Raw genomic sequence first — 23,649 nt, forward strand, 5'->3', positions numbered from 1 at the left:
TGGGTAAAGCAACATCTGAAGTCAGATGCCTTTCAGCTTCTGGACAGCTCTCTTGCCCAAACCCCACCCCTACCCCCTGCCCTCCAGTCTCCATGTCGGGGCATATGCGGTCAGAAGGACCTGGTTTCCAGGCTTTCAAATGCTCAGTGAACGGTGGAGGCTTGCTCAGGAATGACTTTGAGTCCCCTGACGCTTAGGGGACTGACAATGCCACTACTTTGGGTCGGCCTTAGCTTGAGTGTTTTCTGCTGTGGAGACCAGACCGCCCGAGACTTGGGGTGGGGGGCTAGTTCTGTATTTAGTCACGGTTCACCCAGCTAGGGTAGCTAAGCACAGCCTCCATAATTATCTTCATTTTCTGTTATCTGTATCGTCTCATCATCATCATGGTCCCCCTCTCCTGTGGAAGCGGGACGGACAGAGAAGGGGCTGGCTGCCAGAAGAGGACGGTTTTCTGTCTCTACCAAGGACGTTCCTCGACACAGAACTTAGAGATCCCGGCAAAGGCGGCCCGCGGAGGGCGGAGAAGCTCCCGCGCTGGGACCGAGCCCCCTGCCGTGTTTCCCTGTTGCCACGCGGCGGAGGGGGCGACGATGTACCCCCCGCCACACACACACACACCCTCCTCAGCGCTCAAGAACCCAGCCTTCCCGCCGCCGGCCTCGGGGGAGCCGGCTAGTGGGCTCTCCCTGCACCTCCTCTACCCACCCTGCCGCAGCCAGGTTCTTATCCAGCGTTCCCCTCCCTGGACCGGAGGGTCAGAGGGTTGGGGGGACGAACGGAGATCCAGCAGCCGGTGGGCCCGAACGGTTCCTCCTCCCGTGGCACCTTGGTCCTCTACTCGCTCTTGACTCCTCCCCCCGTCTCTATTCCGCAGCGTCCCCTCCCTGTCAGCACTCCGCTTCCGCGACCGCACCTGCCTTAGGGGTTTAGGGGACACAAGGGAGGTAGAAAGGGAAACCGGGGTTTGGGGGAAGCACAGCGCAGCAGGGTCCCCGCAGCCCCAGCGCCGCCCGCCCGGCGGCTGCGGCACCGATGCGCTGTCCGCGGTGCTGACGCCGCCGCCCGCTCGGTCGGGAGGGGGAGGAGACGCCCTCATTCTCCGGTCGCCCCGAGTCGAGTGGCCCTTTCCCCGCTCCTAAGCGGGATCTTTGCCCCAAAGGAACCCTCCGAGACCTGGCGCTGTGGATGGATGCAGGAAGAAGACGCGAGCGACAGGGAACTTAAACTTCGGACTGGAGCTGGAGAGCCCGGTGTCAGGGCATTAGCGTCTTTCGGCCTCCAGCACCTGAGACCGCAGGACAACATCAAGTTGAGCAAAGTTTGGCGGCAGCTTGGACAGAAGGGAGGGATTCGGAGCCGAAGCGCAGGGAGGGACTGGACGGTGTTCCCTGGCGGCGTGGTAGCCAGCACCGCAGTCCGGACACCTGCTTCGGGGCCCCGCATTAGTGCAGCCAGAACGACAGGGAGGCGTCGCAGCAGCCCAACTCCCCACCCCTTCTCTCCCTTCCTTACTCCCCACCCCCCCAACACCCCGCCCCGGGCGCCGGTGACTCCGCCTCTCAGTGCCGGGCGGCTCTCCGGCTGGAGCTGGAAAGGGAGCGCTTACCCGGACTCAGCTCGGTTCCGAGGCTCCGAAGCCGACGCCGCCAGCTCAAGCCCGGGGGCGGGAGCTGGACTGCCCACGGAGCCTGCGCCGGGGAGCCGCTGAGCCGGGAACGTCTCATGGGACGCGCCCGGGGTCTCTCTTCGTGCCCTGCTCTCCCGTCCCTGTCCTAGGCGCCCGGGCTCTACAGCCCGCCCCGCCCGCAGCCCGCGGCCTGTCTGGAGAGGAGTATGAGGCCCGGGGCCCCGTGGACGCCGGCCACAAGGCGGCAGGGGCCTACCTTGAGACCCCCGCGCCCGAGGGCGGTGGGTGAGGAGCCGCGGCAGCCGGCCAGGCGTCGGGGCGCAGAGAGGAGCGCCCCAGCTCCGGCGCCCGAAGGGCCGCGGGACCCGTTTGCGGCCTGAGCGCCGAGGAGGAGGCGGAGGCGCCCCGCCGTCCGGTCTCTGGAGGAGGCGGCGAGGGGCTCCGCGGCGGCCCCCGACCCCTGGTCACCATCCTCACGTTTCTGCTCCCGCGGGGGGGATGTCGCGGCCCGGGCCCCGAGCGCCGCCCCGGCCCCGGGGCTGAGCTCCGGACCATGTCCTCCCGCAGCCCCCGGCCCCCGCCCCGCCGCTGCCGCCGCCGCCTGCCGCGCCCCTCCTGCTGCTGCTGCTGCTGCCGCCGCTCGCACCTCAACGAGGACACGGGCCGCTTCGTGCTGCTGGCGGCGCTCATCGGCCTCTACCTGGTGGCGGGCGCCACAGTCTTCTCGGCGCTCGAGAGCCCGGGCGAGGCGGAGGCGCGGGCGCGCTGGGGCGCCACGCTGCGCAACTTCAGCGCGGCGCACGGAGTGGCCGAGCCGGAGCTGCGCGCCTTCCTCCGGCACTACGAGGCCGCGCTGGCAGCCGGCGTCCGAGCCGACGCGCTGCGCCCGCGCTGGGACTTTCCTGGCGCCTTCTACTTCGTGGGCACCGTGGTGTCGACCATAGGTGAGCGGCGCGCCCAGCGGGCGACTTTCCTCTCCGCGTCTTTCACCTGCCGCCCTTTCCACTGCCCGGGGCTCGAGCCGCGTCCCTCGGCTCCGTCTTCCCTCCTGAGCCCCGTTGCCTACTTTCATTTCGCCCTCTCCTCCCCATCCGTCCCCCTCCTCCTAATCCGTCTCCCTCTTTACTGGCTTTCGGCGCGGGAGGTGGCCTGAGAGGCCCACCTCTGGCGCGCACCCAGCGGTGACTGCCTGGCAAAGAGGCCAAACGGGGAGAACCCTCACCCGGGCGCTGGGCAGACCGGGGGCCGCCCGCGCTCCAGCACTTGCCAACTGCGTGACCTAACCGCTTGTGCCTCAGTTTTGGCTTCTAAAAAAGGACTTGGGAGAACATGTATCAGGGGCCTGCTGCTTCCTTCTTATTTCTCACGCCCCCTAGTCCTCGGTTTCCTCATCCAGGTGATTTGGAAAGCCCTTCCTCTCTCCACTCACAGCGTTGTTATCTCCTTTCTCTTCTCCTTTCTTCTTTTACACGCGTTTTCCCTCGGAGTCCTCCAGCCCTTTTACCCTGGGGAAGGCGACCATTTCCCCAGACGAATCCCTACATCTCCTTCGCAACCTTTTTTTTTTTTTTTTTTTTTTTTTTTTTACAGTCTACACCACCCCATTAGACTTGGAGAATAGGACTTCAGCCGCTCTGGTTCTGGTTTTCTCCTCTTACTCCCCCCCTCCCCACTTCCAACTTCCCCTCCAATTTCTTGACCTCTCTTCTTTGTTACCTTGCTATCTTTTCCAACCAGTAGTGGCACCAAGGGGGTAGCTTGGGTGCAGGGGGTAGTTTCTCTATACTTTCCATCATCCCTTCCTCTTATTTTTGGTAAAATAGTTCATGATTTTGCAACTGTACAGAAAATGCTGTGTAACCATTCCTCGAAGCCCCCCCTATTTCTTTCGCCCCTCCTCTGAGCCTCTCTTGTAGAGATTGTGGAGCCATCACTGCTTCCCACTCCACCCTGTCCCTCTCTTTATTCTCCTCTCACCCACTATCCCCATCCTCCCCCCTTTCCCTGGGTGTCACGTGAAACAGACCTCTTCCCGTTACTGTATAGAGTGCAGAATAAATACAAGATTTTCACTTTGGCAAGACTTTGTGTCTCATCTACTCCTGCTTCCAGAGTCCCAGGGTGGAAGAAGGCACTTGGCTGGTCATGCCTCTAGTCACCCCAAAGCACTATCCCCTGGTGGTAGTTTTGGAGGAGGGGACTGGATTCACTGGGCTGAGAGGTGAGGGATGGCACCGGCACGCCTTCTGTGGGTGGGTTCTGGGCTGGATTGGTATGCCAGCTGACCAGTGTAAGCCATTGTAGGTGGCTGCTGGGAGGCAGAGAGAAAGACTGCATCCATGTGCAGAATATGAGCAGCTAGAGATGGCTCTCCGAGTGTATATGTATAGTCTACGAAAGGGCTTCCTTTCAATGAATTTTCATGTGTCATGTTTGATCTGATGACTTTAAATAGAAAAGGCAAATGTGGCCCAAGTCCAAAGTACACACAAATTGTCTAAAAATACCATTTAAAAGCTATATCATGTTGTTATGGTGATTGAAGATATAAAATGACCCCCTTAAAAAAAATCCCCTTTTAAGAGCTGCATCAAGTTGCTATAGCAACGAGAGTTTTTTTTTTCTTTTTTTTTTTAAAGTGCTTTAAAAGTACTAAAGATGCTTAGTTCTGGAGGATGACATCATGTGTTCATAGCTCATTATTGATTTATGCTCTTCCTCTCGTAAACACACCCTTTTGCTTTCACCTAGAGGCAACCTGTGCACATATTGGGCAGCCACAGCCTTTCTTTCCCAGCGGTGTGCTCTGACCTTGGCTTCCTAATGGAACCCACAGGTTAAGGGAAAGGTGGTAGCGGTGTCCCCTTCCCCTACAGGCCATGAGTCTATCCAAATGGGGCCTCATTCCAGTGACCTGTGGTCTCTGTGCCTTTCTGATGAGTTCCCATCAATGCCTTCATTCACTGCCCAGCCATGGCTTCTGCAGCTTCTCTCAGTTCTTTGCACAAAATCAAGTCAGCATGTTGGTAAATTGTTCCAAGCCCCAGCCTTTAATCTAGGAGCAGGATTGGCTGTTCTTTAGTCAAGCAGAAAGAAACTATGTTCTCTTTCTTGATTTGTGTTTTGGGATGTAGGCAAGCATGTAGGAGGCTATGCTGAAGCTGGTGGCTATGTTACAAATGACCCGGCACATTGTTTCCAAAATCTGCTGCAGGGAGATATTTATCTCTGAGAAGAGCTGCACTCAGGACCAGAACCATCCAGTGGACAGCTCAGCATTGAACTAGCCCCTTTGCAGAGGTGCCAAGAGAGCCACACAAGTAGCAGGGTCTCTGTCAGTTATCCACCTGCTGACGTGGTCTGGGGCAGTGGTTCAAATTGGTCACTTCTGTCAGATAAGTTCTGCTGAATCCTGAAGTAGCAAGATTTTTATTTCAGGCTTCTCTTGCAAAATGTACTTGGATGAGATTTAAGTAAAGACCTACATACGTCAGTTTCACTTCTGTTTATGTAGTTCCTTTCCCTTAAATGCCCTGAGTCTTCAGAGACAATTATTATTACTGGTGCTTTTATGGATTCAGCAGCTCAGGGAGCCAAAGCTGAATCCAAAATGGGCAGTCAGTATTCTCTATCTGCCACCTCATCCAGCGAAGAGGAAAATTAGCATGCACTCAGTTTTATTTGAATATCACAGTGTGTATGGTCCATGCAGCAGTGTGGACATTTTCTTGTATTGTATAGACCCAACTAAATGATTCATCTAGACTTTGGTGTAGAAAACCCTTCTTCATTCATCCCATAAATATGATATATTGTGTATATCAGGCCCCAAGCGCTAATATGTTGAAAGGTTAAAGCTTATTCTACAAGACAAAGGTCGAAGCATATTCCAACATGGGCAGTTGATTGCAGTGTTCATGGGCGCCACATCTTGGCTAGCCTCACTAATGATGATTGGAACAGGAGGGGTCCTTTGGTGCAATCCCATGTGGCTCAAAGTGTTAAGGGACGTGTCTCGGGTCACAGTTAATTATGTATTCAGCTGGGTACAGAATCCAAGTTATGCAGTGTTTATTGTACCAGTTTCATTTATATAATTGGTGGGCACATTCCTGTTTGAGGCTAAAGTATTTAATAACGGGTGTGTGTGTGTGTGTGTGTGTGTGTGTATCTGTGTGTGTGTCTGACAGACACTACAGCAGGGCTGAGCAAAAGGACTGGTCTGTGGGTCAGGCCAACAGTTGATTAAATCCAGAGAAAACTTGAAGGATCAGACACATCTTAGAGGTCAGATAGACTAGAAGCATCTGGTAAGTCTTAGACAGCTGGGAAGGCAAGAGCCAGTACCAAGAAGGTTAGAGACAGAAATGCTAGCAAGTAGGAGACTTTTGGGTAAATTCTGGTCCAAGGACAGCAGCCACTTTCTCTCTACCTTCTTTTGCACATGTGTGTATATGTGTGTGTGTGTGTGTGTGTGTGTGTGGTGTGTTTGTGTAGGGGAGGGGAAGAAGGGGCAGGAATGGGTCTTCAGCTAGAGGGAGACACAAGAAAAATTCAGGTGTGGTTGTGTGTACTAACGTTAGATGAAACACCATGACGAGGCAGAATATTTGTCCTGACATTTGGCTTGAACAAGGCCCATATCCGGAGCTAGGTAATTTGCAACTGTTCACACAACATAGACCCAGTGGGAAGGTTTGCCAGTGATTGTTCAGTGGTAGTTGAGGCTAAATAGAAAGTCAGTCTGAATAGCTTAAGCAAAATGAAACTCCACTTTGTGGTCTAAATTATTCATATTGATTGCTTACACTGAACTGAAATCCTGGGCAATTATTATTTCTGCCATTTATGCTATATGACATATTCCCAGGGTGTTGAAATCAAGTTTGTTTTAATGTAAATACATCCATTTATTCATCCCTCCATTTAACAAAATCCAAGACAAGCAGAACTCATAACCATGCATGTGTCACCTTTGGCATGTTATCTGCATGTCCCGTGATTACATGAACTCCTAAAGAGAAAGACACTGGCTGGTGTTCTTTTAGTACTAAATAGTATTCTTGGAGTCAGGCCTAGCTCAAAGATATTCAGACAATCCAAAGAGTATTAATCCATCATTTCACATCCTAAAGGATGTTTTATTGGTTTACTTTGAAAAGATTAAAAGGAAACTCTCCACTGGGGTTTTAATTATGCAACTGCTGTCAGATTTACACATAGGGAAGAACATATTTAAAAGTCTCTCTCAAATGGCAGCTTGATATAAACAGAAATATTTTTGCTTCCTTTTATTAGGTTTTCTGGCAGCATATTTTAACTATAAAGCTAAAACCATGCCGCTGTAGCCGGGATGGTGTAGGTATAAGAGATGTCACTTTTGGCACTGCATAATTTAGCTTGCTACTTTCAGAATTAGGCATACTTAATTATTCAACTGCAAGATTAGTAACAAGTCCTAACTTTTTACTTCTTTTTTAACATGGAGTTTTTAAAATGTTTTTGCTTCAAAGGAAACTAAGACATTATGAGTCCGAAATGTCACTACCACATTTACATTCGGTTTTCTTCTGACATGTGTGTAATCCAGCTGGAGGCGGCTCTGATGCCGGGAATGAAATACATTACCCAGAAGGAGAGGAGTACCTTTCCTCGCTTATTCCTCTCATCAGCTATTTTTTATTGGAAGATGATGCTATGACAACTTTGAAGGACATTTAGGGGAAAAAAATCCATCATTAGATTTGAAGCTGTAGACGGAGAGCAACGAAATACATTCTAATTCACTGCTCCATCCTCAGCACCCAGCACTGAACCCAGCACATGGTAAATAGTCAATAATTATAATAACTCATAATACTCTGCCCTAACATAACTGTTTTCATTTTTGCAAGTTCCCCTGCAGTTCTTTGTCACCTTTTGTAGGAAAAAGAAAGGGAACTACTTGACAAGTGCTGAGCTGCTTTTGGTAACATTTTTTTATCAGTGTTGTTTCCATGTTTCCACAGACTAATTTTAATGGGTGCATAATATTCTATCTAACTGATGTTCTGTAATTTACTACCGCTATTGCTGTGTAGCTGGGTGTGGTTCCCAATTTGGGGGCTGTTGTGAGTAATGCCACAGTGATCATCTTTATGAAGATGGCCTTTTCTTTATGCAATATCTCCTTCAGTTGAATTCCCAGCAGTGAAATTGATAGTCAGGGCACACTACCATCTTCATGGCTCTTGGGGCCAGTCCCTTTGGAGTGAAGGACTGTCTCATCTCTCCTGAGCTGAGCCTACAACCTCTACAAAGCCTAGAACAGACTGGACAGTTACCCAGCAAATTGCTCCATGGAAACAGGCCACAGATTCACTTGGTTTTCTCCAGGATTGCACTCACTCCCAGGGGCTGAGCTGACCCCTGAACAAGTCAGTGACTAAAGCATCTTCAGCCTCCCTTGCTTTAATGAGAGCCACTTCCTCTGGGAAATTTTGGATGGGTGGAGAAGGGCAGGAAGGAAAACAGGAGCAGCTGCCCGGCCATCAAAGACAGAGACAGGGTACCTGGACCTTCTTCCTTCCTGTCCGCTGCATCCCCAGGGATGTCTGCCACCACTCCTGGGCCAAGCCAGTTGAGGGAGAGGGTTCTTCCCTTTGGTCCTGACTGTGCGCAAGGACCCCAGCCTGGACTGGCCCAGAACTGTGCCACATGGAGCACACACCTACCTCTAGAGTATCCCGGCTGGAAAGCACCATAAAAATCCTCCAGAACTTTCCCCGGGCATTTATACCATTTTGTCAACAGAAGCCAACAAGCAGCCTATTACAGAAAACATGGGAGCTGGAGCCGCACGCATCAGGCCTCCCCTTAGATGCCATGTACTCCCTGAAAGCTTCTCTGAGGAGCCCTAGTACTCCTCCAAGACCAACCTGAAGAGGGTTAAGTTAGCCTTGTTCCTCATTTTACATAGGTTCAGAGAAGGAGAGAGGTTGTTCAAGGTTGCACAGCAAGTCAGAGGGGCATTTGCTGAGAGCTGGTGCTGACCCAGGACCTGCCTATGTGGACACTGAGGTCCTTGAGCTCTCTTGCCGCCTTGGAAAAGTTTCCTGAATACTGCTGAAGATCTCTTTGTCTGTCTGTCTGTCTGTCTGTCTGTCTGTCTCTCTCTCTCTCTCTCTCCCTCACACACACACACACCCTGCAAATGATGGGACAAGTACAGAACCAGATCCCGCCATGGCTCTTCTGAGCAGATACCAGCCTTCCCAGAAGGGGTGAAAGTTAAACAGTACATCAAAGACAGAGGGGAAGAGCTTGGAGGGAGGTGGGTAGGGCATTGAGGAGAAGCAAAGTAAGTCGAGTGCCTTGGAGGGGTCGTCCAGGGAGAAGCTCCTGCTCCATCGGAAGGTTGTGGTGGAGCCTCAGGTCTGTGTTCGAAGGCGGAGCTCAGTGCTCCCACCCCCGTCAGCTACAGTGGGACTCTCCGTGCCCTTGCGTGGTGACCTCAGATTCAGAGGAGGTGAGATGGAGCAAAAAGCTATTGTGTTCCTTGCACAGCCCCAGCCCAGGGTCTTCCCGAGTCTCCTAGCCCTTCCCTTGCTTCTGCCCAGCTCCACTGACCTTCCCAGGGTCCAGGGCTTGGCCAGGGGCTGCCAGCCAGCCAACCAGAATGTGGGGCTGAGGTGGGCATGCCGGGCGGTCTCAGGCTCTGATCTCATCTGGGGTCAGTGGCGGGGTTTCTATGAGGTTAAGTTTGGGGAGGCATAGGGTCTTGAGGCTCTGAGGACAAAGGACTTTCCATGGGACTGAGACAGTACAGGAGAGGTGCTGGTAGAGAGTGAGAGAGAACCGAAGCCCCTTGGCTCACCCCAAGCCGGCTCTTGGCAGCTGCCACCACGGCTGTCAGGCTCTGGCCCCAGGAAGTTCTGTCCTAAACCAGGCCATTCTCTAGCCAACCGCCAGCTCTAATTCTTGAGGGACCGTAGCAGCCAGTGGCTCTGGTGAGGATGTTCTGGACCATCTGTGAGTGTCACCTCCTCCCTGGGCTTGGGCAAGCCCAGCTCAGGACTAAGCTCCCAAGCTCGCTAGCAGGATGGGTGTGCAGGGCCCTGGGAAGGATTAAGCTCCGGGGGACCCACTCTTGTCACTTCCCCCAGATTCCAGGTGACTCCAGGATGGAGCTTCCAGTATCTTGTAATTTGAAGTTTTACAGTGTCTGGATACAATGTCATTATTCTCACAGTAACAGATATTGCCAACCAGGAAGGCAGGGAGGCACAGAGCAGTGCTTCTCAATCAGTAAAGTGCATGCAAATCACCAGGCTCTTGTCAAAGTGCAAGAGCACTTTCTGTTCAGTAGGTCTGGGTGGGACCTGAGACTGCATTCCTCATTAGCTCCCAGCGACGCCCATATTCTTGGTCCGCAGACTGCCCTGGACACAGCACGGGAAGAGAGGAGCAGCAGTGAGTCAGGAACTGGCAGCTTGGACCCGCTCTGCCCCACACTGGCTGCACGGCTGTGGGCAGGACACGTCACCACGCAGGGCCTCAGTGTCTTCATTCCTAAAAGCAGGGAGTGCCGGGGTCACTTGGGTCCCCTCCAGCTCTGATGTTCTCATATCTGGGAAGGCTATTCGCTCGCATCCTCTGGTGCAGTTTAGTGCAGGCTAAATGCACCAACTCTGCAGACTGGCTCCCAGTCCCAATTCCGCCACTGGGAAGCCACGTGCTCCCAGTGAGAGGATGTGCCTCTTCTTACCTCAGTTCCCTCCTCTGTAAAGTGAGGATAACAATGCTTCCTACCCCACGGGCACCAACAAGGGTTGAAGGAGCTAAGCCGCGTGTGCAGTGCCTGGCAAACCCCTGGAAAGCATCAGCTCCTCAGAACTGGGCAAGCCTCCTGGGTGAGCCCTGGGCTGCCACCCTGCACGGGGGGAAACCGAGGCCCAGTTCATCGCCGACCCACCACTCTACGTACAGCCCTCTGGGTCTCAGCCACCCCTGCACTGTGGCATCTGCCACCCTCTCATCGGCCGCTGTCTCTGGGGCATGATGCTGTCCTACGCTGTTACATAACTGGCCTGGGAGGGCGCTTTTTAAAATGCATTTTCTTTGGTTCCTCTACTAGAATGTCTTAACAATTCCTCATGTGCGTGCTCTTTGATCTTTCTAAAGAAGCTGTTTGGTGAATAACTGAACAAGTGACTGAGCGGTGGTTTAGACCATTGTCCCCGGTACGTCTCTGCTTCTCACCCCCAGAGCAGAGCCCAGGGGAGCCACACCCCTGCTCACCATCCTGGTTTAGTGGGCTGAGGCCTCTTGGCAGTACTTGGGCTTAGGGGGAGGTCATGGAGCTGAGACCAGCAGAGAGGCCAGGTGGGGCTGAGGCCAGGCCTCCCTACGCTTCTCTGAGGCGACTCTGGTGTTGGGACTGCGGGTGGAGGAGGCTGCAGGACGGCACTGAGGTGAATAGCTGCATTTTGGATGGGAGCCAGGGTGCTGCTCCAGGTCCCCAGGCCCAAACCTTACTCTGTACCCTTCACCCTGGGGCTACTCAGCTCCCCTGCTGGGTAGAAAAAGCATTCCCTGTCCTAGGGCAGGACAGGGGAGGCTGCAGGGCCTGCCAGCATGTTCCCTCTCCAGACTCCACCATGCCAGCAGCCAGGGCCTTTGTTCCGGGAAGCAAGAGGGTAACCGAAACATCTCTGGTCTCACTGATTGACACCCCCCCACACACACACACACGTCGTGCTTGCCCGTTTACTGTGTTTTTACCCATGTTTATTCAGGAACCTCCCCCAAACCCTAGGACAGCAAAGAGGATGCTATTATCCCATTTCACAGACGAAGAGACAGGCTCAGAGAGGTTAAGTGATTTGCCTGGGTTCACACAGCAGGGAGTCAATGGCAGGATAGATGACTCAGGGCTCCTGACTGTATAGCATTCTTTCTGTTGACCCTGAGCCATGCACGACCACAGAGGGAGAAGAGTCACAGCCCAGTCTGGGGTCTGCTGGGGGGTGGGGGTAGAAGAGGTGAATATGAGGTGGTGTCAGCAAGGGCTCAAGCACAGTTTAGGGATTTGGATTTGGCTGTGCTGTGCTCCTTGTAGCCCCAGTGGCTACACTGAGCTTTCCATCCTACACAACCCTGCGCCCTTTTTGAAAAAGGGAGGCTGCAGGCAGGCAAAGCATGGTGCTTCACGCAGAGCTCACTACAACTCTGGGAGCCGTTGATGGGAACTTTGGGGGCCAATTGCACCAAGCTCTTGCCCAGAGAAAGGACCTCATGAGCTGAGGGCCCTCAGCCTTGCACTTGGGATAGCAGCAATGGCCACGGAGCACCCGGACCAGAAAAGCAAATAACCAGAAGGTCCGCACTTGAGCAAATCAGCCAGGAAAGTCTGGGCACACGGCCAGCTCAGGACTGTCCAAGGTCATGTCCTGGAGGCAAACCCACCCAGACATTGAGGGAAGGCATGAAACCAAGCACCTGCTGGTGCACCCCCAGCTCTAGCCACTCTTAACTTCTGGCCATCCCTCCTGCACCCCACCCCTGAACCCCAGGCACATTCTGCCTCCAGGCCATTGCTCAGGCTGTTTTCTCCACCTGCAGTGTTCTTCCCTTTCTCTCCATTTTCCACCAAGTGAACTTGGACTTCAAGGCACAGGTCAAACGAGGCCACTAGAGCGAGACCTTCTTGGAGCCCCTCTTACTGCCCCCAGACACATGGTCGTTACCTGTTTCTATGGCAGTTTCCCTGGAAATAATACCAGCCTCTGTTCGGTGGGGTAAGGTATGGTAAAGGCTGGCACCAGACCCAGAACATTGTAGGTATCCTTTCTCCTTCCTCCAGGTCAGGAGCTCTGTCTTAGTAGTGCTTGTCACTGCTACAGTTAATGACAATAGTAGCCGTATGGCAGCAGCCATGCACTGAATGACTACTATAAAGTGGGCACCGTGTCTGGAGATGGGGATAATTGAAAAGCAAAGAGGTAGTTTCTGCAAATCATGGCGCAGAAAAATGCTTGGCACAAAGTAGGCGATTAATCAATGTTGAATGGATGGAATGAATAAATGAGTGTGAGTAACTGAAAACCTTGGACTGCTAGAAATAATAAAAAGAGAGTGGAAAAACCTGGGCCCAGGCTGAGCTCTAGGGACCTCCCAGCACCCCCGTCTCCCTCCCCACCTGGCAGGTGTGCAGGAGACAGCTAGCTCATTCTGGCTGGGGCCCCCCTGGTGGACAGTGCCGTCTCTGTGGCTCTCTGAGTCAGCTGGGTCCTTGTTCTACCCTGCCTGGGACCCGGCAGAATCATTGGATTGACACCAAACCAGACAATTCTGAGCCTCAGCCCCCAGAGCCCCAGGAGTGGTGGGAAAAGTTCAGTTCTGAACAATGAGGCCAGGCTTCTGGCCCCAGCTCTCCCACCAACCCAGATGCCCCATCTAGCCCTGGCCTTGGCCGCAGCTTCCAGCCACAAGGAAGCCCTGCTGAATTCTGCCTCTCGGCTCAATAGTTCTACTTTTTCCATCACCAGCCCATGGCACACCCCTTAGAAACCAGATGTTGGCTCCCAAATTGGACAGAAGTTTTATCAGTAACTAAATGCAATTCCACAAATCCAGAAAACCACCCCTATCCACACAGCCCAGCACCATCACAATGCCTCTAAAAATACTTGGGGAAGCTTTTATTGGAATGGGGCGTCCCAGCCTTCTGGAAAGTTACAGTTGAGATAAACACAAGCCCCAAATCACACTCCGCGTGACTTTCCCCTAATTCTTTCCAAATGGCCACAACCTCATTCCCTTGCTGCCAAGTGTTCTGAATTCTGAGCACCTCGTGGTGAGCTGCTCACACCAGGACCTGCCAGAAAAGCTTCAGGGACAGCCCAGGCCAGAGAGGGAAAGGAAAACACAAAACTCTGCCCACGTTGAGTGAGACTGCGGGCCCTGATCCTCCCAGGAGCCTGTCTCTCCTGTTCTCTGCTCCATCTCCCAGTGCCTGGAACCAGGCTTGGCACATGGGAGGGGCTCCATGAATATTTGTGGAAAGAACATAAATTTGAATAATTGGCCGTTTCCAAGATTTTCAACTCTACCTAGGCACCAGTTTAAGAAAAAGTAAAATACGAAAATCTCCACTTACAAATCAGATGATGATTCACTTTGTAAAAGAAAGCTTCAATTTGCAAAGGTATTCACTCCGGGGCTTCTGTACGTAGCCAGGCACACCAGCGCATTTACAGTGAGATGTGGCGTGCAGCCAGTACGTCAGGAACCCAGCAGCCACATCAAGTCCCCTTTACTGCCATTGCCAAACCCCAAATCCCTGAGGCAGCCCAGTGCCTAAAGTCAAGGGCTTCTGGTCAAATTAGTGAGCAATCCACATGACCCAGTGGGCAATTCAGAAGTATTTCAAGAGCTAATGTGGGTCGTGTGTCTTGTACTGACGAGCTGCCCAGGTCCACTGGAGCAGTCCAGCCAAAGGAGCATATGCCCAATGTACGGAAAGTGCCTTATAAAGCTCCTCGTTATGCATTGTTCAGCCAGGCTGGTGGGTATTGTATGTGTCTCCATTCTAAGAATGGAGAAATCTGCAACACCAAGAGACAGTTTGCAGTGCAGTGTAGTAGTTAGGAGCAGGTGCTGAGGGCCCTGGCCTGGGTTAGAATTTCAGCTCTGTCATTCACTGGTGGGGTTGCCGGGGAACATCTCCTGCTCATTCACCGAAGAAGTCTGGCTCACTGCCTTCCTCTTCACCCCTCTCCAGTCTCCCGGGCGTGATCCATCCAAGACCCAGGCCTCACATTCCTTGACTATCTCACCTACAGCAATGTTTTTCTCTGTCCCACTCTGGCAGGTACTCCGTTCTACCCATGTCCTTGCTATGACCAGTGAACTGCACTACCTTCAAAGCTCACCTTCTGATCACCACCTCCCATCCTTCCAGCTCTCATCCTCTGTTGTCCCGATATAGTATTCCTTGGACCCCAAACGGGCAGTCCCCTACTATGTTTCCATCGTCTTTTCTGGGCCCTCATTTCTTTTCTAATCCAGCTTAGATTCACTCCCTCTGCAAGGACCCTTAACTTCCTTGCCTCTCCCCTCTCCCTGCATTGTGTCCCTGTCCCCAACTTGGTACCATCAAAATGCCAGCTTTCCACCTATTCCTTACCTGTACCCAAGCTGCTACACATGGCTGGAGAAAACCATGCAAACATGCTGACTGGTTCAACTTTATTATTATTATTATTATTTGTGGTACGCGGGCCTCTCACTGTTGTGGCCTCTCCCGTTGCGGAGCACAGGCTCCGGACGCGCAGGCTCAGTGGCCATGGCTCACGGGCCCAGCCGCTCCGCGGCATGTGGGATCTTCCCGGACCGGGGCACGAACCCGTGTCCCCTGCCTCGGCAGGCGGACTCTCAACCACTGCGCCACCAGGGAAGCCCCAACTTTAAATTCGTGACCCTGGGGACCAGCCGGACACTCCATATGCTGGCAGACCCTCCTACTAACTTCCTATTGTGTCAGTTCACAACTTATCCTTCTTCTTCCCACCTCCAGCCTCCCATAGCCCTCACTCTCTGCTCATATTTCACTGAGAAAATAAAAGTCATCAGACGGGGACTCTCATCTTTACAACCGCAAATCCATTCATCGTGTGGAGCTGCTTCTTCCTTACGATAGCAGACAGATTGTCCACTTTCAAATGCCTGCTTCACTGGGTCTCATCCCCTCCAACTTTCTCAAAGACTTGCTTCTGCCATGACCCGCCCCATACATTGTCAGTCTGTCCTCCATTGGCATGCAAAAATGCTGTCTTTTCTTCCTTCGTAATAGACCCCTCCCTTGACCCCTGCACCACCTTCCAGCTACCTCCCCATTTCTCTGCTCCTTTTTATGGGAAAACTTCTCCAAAGAGTAGTCAACATCTCTCTTCCTCCCCTGGATCCACATCAATCCAGAATCTACCCCATATTTCCACTGAGTCTGCTCTTAGAAGATCCCCCATGGCCTCATTTCTGCTAATCCAGCGATGACTTCCCTGTCTTCATCTTACTCAGCAACTCAGCAATATTTGACACCACTCGCCATTCCTCCTTCAAATCCTCTTTTCTCTCAGCTTCTGAGACATTATGCTCTCCTTGACCCTCACTGGTTGCTATCCTGTCTCCTTCACTGAATCCCCTCTTTTGTGTGATCTCTCATTGTTAGAGGACCCCACATTCAGTCCTTAGACCTTTCTCCCTGGATTCTCTCTCCAGACAATGTCACTTAACCTGTAGGGGAAGAAAACTTTATTCCTCTGTGCCCTTAGGTTTTATACCTGGAGTACTGCAAATTAAACTGACAAAAGACAGATTAACATGAGAAAAGTCTTGTTATGTATGCATATGAGGGCTTCACAGAAAAGAACTGACGATCCAAAGAAGCAGTTAAGCCTGAGGCTTATATACCATTTTAACAAAGAGCAGTAAATTGTGGAGAAGTGATAAGGCAAAGGCAAAAGGGTTTGGGCTTCTAGGAGTGGTAAATTGTGAGAAGGTAAACATATGAGGGAAAGGAAGGTAAGGGTTATTTTAGTAAGGTTTGTTGCGCAGACTCCAATTTGTACAGTCTTGGGGTGAGAAGTGTCTCTGGTTATTAAGAGTTGTTCTTCTTTCCTGGTATAGTTGAGGAGAGGGGGGGAACACCTTCTCAAAGGAAAATTTATACCCTACCTTTGGGCAGATAGGGGAAGGGTAGAGAGCTTTTCCTGAGTCTGCTGTTTCTCTATTGCCTCCAGCTCAAAATAATCCTTATGCCAAAGTTGCATATTTTGGGGTCACATCCTCTGATCCCCTTCACACCCCATGGCTTTAAAGCCCACCTATCTGCTGATGACTTCCAGAAGAATAACCCCAATCTTCCACACTATGCTTCAAGACCATAGGTCCAAGGGCCAACTTGACATTTCCACACGGATGTCTAATATGTATTAAAACTTAAAAAGACCAAAATAGAACTGTTGATTTCTGCTTTGTTCCAGTCTTCCTCATCTCAATAAATGGCACCATCATGAAGAGCTGTCCTGATTCCTCTTTCTCTCTAATTTTCCATATTCATCATCAAATCCTGTCAGCTCAATCTGTAAAATACATTCCAATTTCACCCCCTGTCTCTGTGCCCATCACTACTGGTCTACTCTGATCACAACCACTGTATGTTGCTGGGGCAACTAAATCAGTCTCCTAACCAGTCCTCCAGCTTTCTTTCTGCTTCTTGAACAACCTCTTCTCCACACAGCAGCCAAAGAGGTCTTTAAAAGTATACATCAGTCAAGCTCTTCCCTTATTTGAAACCCGCCAGTGATTCCCCATTGCAGGAAATGACTCCTCACCATGACATGCAAGGCCCTGTGTGACCTGGCCCTGCCTCCTCTCAGCCTCACTGGTACTGCTCTCCCCTTTGCTCAACTCATTATGGTGTCCAGACTGGACTTATTAGACCTCAGGGCATTTGCATTTGCTGTTCCCGCTCCTGGGAGTCCAGCTCCCTGGGTGTTGGCATGGCAGACTTCTCAACACATTCAAGCCTCACTATCTAAAACTAAAATGTCACCCCTTGAGGAGCCTTCTTTAACTACTTGACTATAATAGTGTTCCCCCACTCACCCCCAGCCGCTGTCCATCACAGTACGGTCTTATTAGAGCATGTACCACTTTCCTATATCATCCAGTTCCTGTATTTACTTGTTTGTTGCCTGACCTCTAGCCACTCCCTGCCCCATCAGAACAGGGGTCTCGTCTCCTCAGCCACTGTTATATTCCCAGCACACAGCACAGCACTTGGTGTTTGTTGAACAAATGAACAAACTTCCAAAGCTTCTATTTTAACAGAATGGGAATAAAAGAGTGCCTATCTCACACGGTTGTTGGGAGAGTTGTATGAGACCATGAATGTAGGTGCTTCATCTGGCCATGGCATTTAATAAGCACTCTAATATGAGCTAGTGTTTTTATTAGTAATTTGGCTGAGATCACACAGTGAGTGGTAAAGCTGGACCACAAATCCTTTGCTCATGCCAGCGTGTCTGATGCCACCTCTCAGGTTGCAGGGTAGGCCTGGGGGTGCAGTGTGAGTGAGTTCAGGACCAGCCTACCTTAGGCATGTTGAGGACCAACAACAGGTAAAACTACTTTAATAGGTTTAGGTCATATCAGAGGGTCTTGAAAGCTGGGCAGAAACATCTTAGACTTGGCATGGGGAGCAATAAGGAGCGATTACATGTTCTTGAGCAAGAGTGTAAAGTGATGATAAGTGTTTGAGAAGAGGATTCTGGCTGATTAGTCTCTGTATAGTTATGCCATTAAATCAGGCAGTCTAGTTAGTGTAAATTGGCGGTCTCTAGACTGCCTGGAAACAGCCAGATAATTTGAAGTCCCTTGTTTTGGCTGTTCAGTTTGAACATTTAAATCAGCCCACTACGAGCTGTCCCCTTCATTTTATGGGGAGCTTATGTATCTCTATTGGTGGCAAATCCTTGAGTTTGTAATATCATCTCTGAACTGCTGTGTGATTCCAAACTCATTCAAAAGATTGCCAATGCATATTGTTTCTTCATGAGCTCTAAGTGGCTCATGATATTTGATAGTTCTAATTTTATAGCCAGTGGTGTACACACTTTGAACAAAGAGCAGAATTTGGCACATTTGACTTAGCAGCTGTGTACAAATCTTTCTCACAGTGATGTCTGCCTCATGGGGTTGTGGGGAAGACCCCACATAATAGGCCAAGGGTCAGTAAATGTTTGTTGTTTTGTTTATGTGTGTTTATGCTGAATATTTGTGTGCAGAGTGATTTGGGTGGAGGGGGCTAGGGATAGGGGCCGGGGATCCTGTGGCCTTTGGAAAGGAGAAGAGAAGGTGTGAGAGATGTTCCCAGGAGCCAAATGGCAGGATCTAATGACCAGCACTCAACATGACTCAATATGACTCCCACTAATCTTGGTTCTCACTCTATGTTCCTCCCCCATTTCTTTTTTTTTTTTTTGCGGTACGCGGGCCTCTCATTGTTGTGGCCTCTCCCTTGCGGAGCACAGGCTCCAGATGCGCAGGCTCAGCGGCCATGGCTCACGGGCCCAGTCACTCCATGGCATGTGGGATCTTCCTGGACCAGGGCACGAACCTGTGTTCCCTGCATCGGCAGGCGGACCCTCCCCCATTTCTTGACATCAAGATCACACATGAAGATCCAGGGAAAGGGGCTGACCATGGGCCTGGGGATCTCTATGATGCATCCAGAGATTTATGTGCACATCTAATAATGGGAGGAGGGGGATGAGGATGCTGCAGGTGCACAGGAGGTGGGAAGTGAAGTCAGGGTGAGGCTGGGGGAGAAAGCCCCTCCTCCAATGCAGGGTTCAGCAGGGCAGCCCTCCCATCCCTGCTCAGAGGTTGCTGAGGGCAGCCTCCTATGCCCTGCAGGTGAGAAAGACACTGGGGGAGGATGGCCTGAATGCAATGGAGGTTGGGGTGTAGCAATGACCTTAATTCATGTCGTCGTCTTTGTCCCTAGAAATCACCTTCACCTTCTTCTAAATCCCTGGTTCACATTTTTAAAAATGTTTTTCCATAAAATTTTTTCTTCTTTTAAAGCTGTTTATGGCTGAAGGGCACTCCAGCTTCAACTTGGTGCTGAGTACTCTGATTAATTCTATCCCAGCTCCTGACCCTCCCCTCTCCCCAGGGCTGAGCAGAGAGGAAAGAGCTGATGCAGACCCAGCAGAGAGAGGCCCAATTCTCTGTGTGAATGAATGAGCCAGCATCTGCAAGGCCCTGGCTGTTCTCCCTTGTAATTTTTCCAGGGTTTCCAGCCACAGAATGGTGCTACTGAAGTGACACACATGTCATTTAGAGCTCCTCCCAGCCCCTTTGAGCTATGTGCAGGGCAGCCTGTGGTTAGAGTTGAACTTTCAACCAATGGCTTGCCTTCCCCTGAACTGGCACCAAAATGTTTTTATGCATCAAGGAGTCTAGAACAAACTTGAGGTATGGATGCAGTGCCTGTGTGTAGATGTGTGTGTCACTGATTTCACATTTTGTGTACAAAAGTGAATAAGTAGACAAACTCCCTGCTATATGATCCCTGCTATATGAGGCTAACATTCTAGTTGGGGATGGCAGTCAGTCAACAAATAAGTAAGTGTCAGACAGTGATAAACGCTACTGAAAGAAAAAGGTAACAGAATGAAGAGTGATGGAAAAGGGGGTGCTTTTTTTGATAGGGTAATCTAAAAGGGTCTCTGATGACATGACTCTTGAGCAAAGACATGGAGTGAAGCAAGGGAGCAAGCCATGTGGCTACTTGGAGGAAGAGTATTCCAGAAAGTGCAAGGTCCTTAAGTAGGAGCTTGCATGGTTTACTGGAGGAGCAGCAAGGAGGCCAGTGTGGCTGGAGTAGTGTTTGAAGGAAGGTCAAGTGGGAAAGTGTTAGAATGTGAAGTCAGAACAATAGCCAAGGACTACATCATGTAGGATCTGTGGTCCATAGCCAGGCCTTCAGATTTTACTCTGAGTAAAACGGGAGCCATTAGAAGGTTGTGAGAAGAGGAGTGAGATGACCTTATATGTGTAGGGGAGCAAGTATACAAGCATGCAAACAAGTTAGGAGGCTTTTGAAATATTTCAGGTGAGACATCATGGTGACTTGGACAAGAGTGTGATGATCAGTGTCAGAGAAAAGTGATTCGATCTTTCAGAATATCTTTCAGAAAACATATATTCACTGGGTATAGAAATCTAGGTTGAAGAGCTGTTTTGTTTTTTGTTTTGTTTTGTTTTGGGGTTTTTTTGGCTGTGCTGCATGGCATGCGGGATCTTAGTTCCCCGAGCAGGGATCAAACCATGCCCCCTGCAGTGAAAGCGTGGAGTCTTAACCACTGGACTGCCAGGGATGTCCCTTGTTTTTTTGTTTTAATTTCAGCATTTAGGAGGTTGTTTCCTGGCTTGCACAGTTTCTGACAAGAAGTCTGTGATTTTTATCTTTGTTTATGTGTAAGTAACATGCTTTTTTCTTCTGGCTGCTTTTAAGATTTTCTCTTCATTCCCTGATTTTCAGCAATTTGGTTAGGTTTTTTTGTTTGTTTATTTTTTGCTTTTTAAAATATTTATTTAGCCATGCAGCATGGCTTGTGGGATCTTAGTTCCCCAACCAGTGATCAAACCTGCATCCCCCTGCAGTGGAAGAGTGGAGTCCTAATCACTGGACCTCCAGGTAGTTCCCTCCGCAGTTTGATTTTGATGTGCCTCAGTATAGTTTTTGTGCGTTGTTTATCCTACTTGGGGCTTATTGAACTTCTTGGAGCTGTGTGTTTATAAATTTTATTTACTTTGAAAAAATTTTGACCATTATTTCTTCAAATAGTCTTTTTTTTACCCCTCACCATCTCTTGTTCGGACTCCAATTACACATATGTTAGACCACCGATATTGTTTCACAGGTAACTGAGGCTCTAATTTGATTTCTTTTTTGTTTTTCAGTCTTTTTTCCCCTCACTGTGCTTCATTTTGAATAGTTTTTATTGCTAAGTCTTCAAGTTCAATCTTTTTTTTCTGCAGTGTCTAATCTACTGTAAATCCTATCCAGTGAAATTTTTATTTCACATATTATATTCTTTATCTCTAGAAGTTCCACTTAGTTCTTTTAAACCTTTTTTCCATTTCTCTCCTCGTTATGTTCATCTTTTTCTTCAAATCCTTGAGCATAGTTAATATATTTATAACAGCTATTTAAATGTCTTGCTCATTCCCTAATCTCTGCCATTCCTGGTTCTGTTTCTGTTGACAGATTTTTCTCTTGTTTGTGGATTACATGTTCCGTCTTTTTTGCATGTCTGATACTTTTTTATTAGAGACCAGAACATTGTGAGTTTTACTTTTTTTTTTTTTTTTTTTTTTGCGGTACGCGGGCCTCTCGCTGTTGTGGCCTCTCCCGTTGCGGAGCACAGGCTCCGGACGCGCAGGCTCAGCGGCCATGGCTCATGGGCCTAGCCACTTCGCGGCATGTGGGATCTTCCTGGACCGGGGCACAAACCCGTGTCCCCTGCATCAGCAGGCGGACTCGCAACCATTGCGTCACCAGGGAAGCCCGAGTTTTACGTTTCTGATGCTTGATTATGTTGTCTTCCTTTAAACAGGGCTGGACTCTGTTATGGTAGACAGTTAAGCTTCTTATAGATAAGTGTGATCTTTTCCAGACTTGTTTTTAAGATTTTTAAAGTCAGGTCTAAAAGAGCCTTTTCTCTGGGACTAATTTAGCCACAGTATTAGGCATAACCTTTCCGGGGCTCTCTGGAATGCTTTGTGTATTCACTGAAACCTCTCCACCCTGGCTGATGGGAACTCAGGTGATTCCTGGCTCTATGAGAATTCTGGGAATTATCTGGCTTACAGCTCTTTAGCAATTGTTCTTTCCTGGAAGTTGTTTCTTTTTTTCTCCCTTGGTTTCACACTATACGTGCACATACTGTTATTCAGCCAAATACTCAGGGGAACGCCTGAACAGATTTCTGGAGCTCTTTCTCTTGGTAGTTCCTTCCACTCCCGCTCCTGTAGGCTACCCTGCAAGTCTGCATTTTTTGAAGCTGCTTTGTCCTCCTTGAACTCAAATCTCTGTTTCCTCAATTGCATGAGACTGCTGGGTTCTGGATCTCCCCTCTCTCTACTGTTGTCTGAAAATCGCCTCCAGGCAGAAAACCAGGGCAATCAAAGGTCTCACCTTGTTTGTTTCCCTCTCTCAGGAACCATAACCTTGTACTACCTCTTTTCCAGTGTCTGAAAATAATTATGTCGTAAATTTTGTCCAGTTTCCTAGTTGTTTATGTTGAGAAAGAAATCTGGATCCAGTTATTCCCTCATGGCCTGAGGCAAAAACCAGTGGTTAGATTCTGGACATATTTTGAAGGTAGAGCAGCAGGATTTGCTAATGGATCAGAGGTAGAGTATGAGATAAAGAAAAGAAGCAAAAAGGACTCTAAGATTTTTGACCTTAACAACTGGAAGGATGGACTTGTCATTTGCTGAGATAAGGGAAGCTTTAATAGAACTAAGGAGGGGGTGGCTGGGAGGGAGATGAGAAGAGCTCAGTTTTTAAAATATTTCTTTTGAGATGTCTCTCAGACTTTAAATTGGATGTCAGTTAGGCAGTTGGGACTGAGATGCAGATTTAGGATTTGTGAGTCTATGGACCACTGGTTCTTAACGCTGGCTGCAGCAATATTAAAGTCACTTAAGAAACTAAAAAAAAAAAAAGAAATCAATGTTCAGACCTGACCTTAGGCCAATTCAATCAGAATCTCTGGGGTCAGGCCTGGGAATTGATATTTTTAAAAGTTCTTCAGGTGATTCTAATGTACAGGCAGGGATGAGAACCACTCTTCTAAGTGTTATTTAAAGCCCTACCAAATATCAGCTAGGACAGTGTTCTCAACCCTGGCTGCATATTAAAATTACCTGGGGAGCTTTTAAAAGGCTTGATCACCCCCACACACACACCCCGCCAATTCAACTGCATCATACTCTCCAGGGGTGGGGCTTAGGAATTCATATTTTGTTAAACTCCTCAGGTAACTCCAATATACAGCCAGGGTTGGAACCATGGAGTCTTAGGGCATGCTCGTGGGACCCAGAAGAGAAGATGGAGGCTTACTGGTCTTGAAGATGAAGGAAGGACTGAGCTAGAGGGAGAGGTCCCAGGCTTTCCTCAGATGTCGGAACTGTGGCTGCCCACCCACATTTAAGAATTAGAATCGAAACTCTGACTGGAAACTCATTGCACACAGGTGGGGCTTGTAGACTCCAGCCTCTCTATAGGTCAGTGGGTGAGCAGCCAGCCATTATCTGTGTGGTGTTGCCCAGACCCAAGTCTGCCCAGGGCTCTTTGGGACAGTTCATCTCCCTCCCCTCCTTGGCTATTGTCCTCTCTGAGCTGCAGTCACCTTCACCAGTCACCACTCTCACCTGCTGTGCACCTTCCCGAACAAAGT

The 23,649-nt window shown here is 50.0% G+C and overlaps 1 protein-coding gene across 1 annotated transcript in view; it reads left to right on the forward strand.

Annotated features, from left to right (window-relative positions):
• The first annotated feature begins 907 nt into the window (after window positions 1-907).
• KCNK12 (potassium two pore domain channel subfamily K member 12) overlaps window positions 908-23,649 on the forward strand; it is a 55,557-nt gene continuing 32,815 nt past the window's right edge. Inside the window, exon 1 of the mRNA XM_059078324.2 lies at window positions 908-2,574. Within this exon, the coding sequence (XP_058934307.1) occupies window positions 2,184-2,574 (391 nt within the window). The 5' untranslated portion in view covers window positions 908-2,183. The remainder of the gene's footprint in view (window positions 2,575-23,649) is intronic.

This window comes from Kogia breviceps, chromosome 11 (genome assembly GCF_026419965.1).
Source record: "Kogia breviceps isolate mKogBre1 chromosome 11, mKogBre1 haplotype 1, whole genome shotgun sequence".
NCBI lineage: Eukaryota > Metazoa > Chordata > Mammalia > Artiodactyla > Physeteridae > Kogia > Kogia breviceps.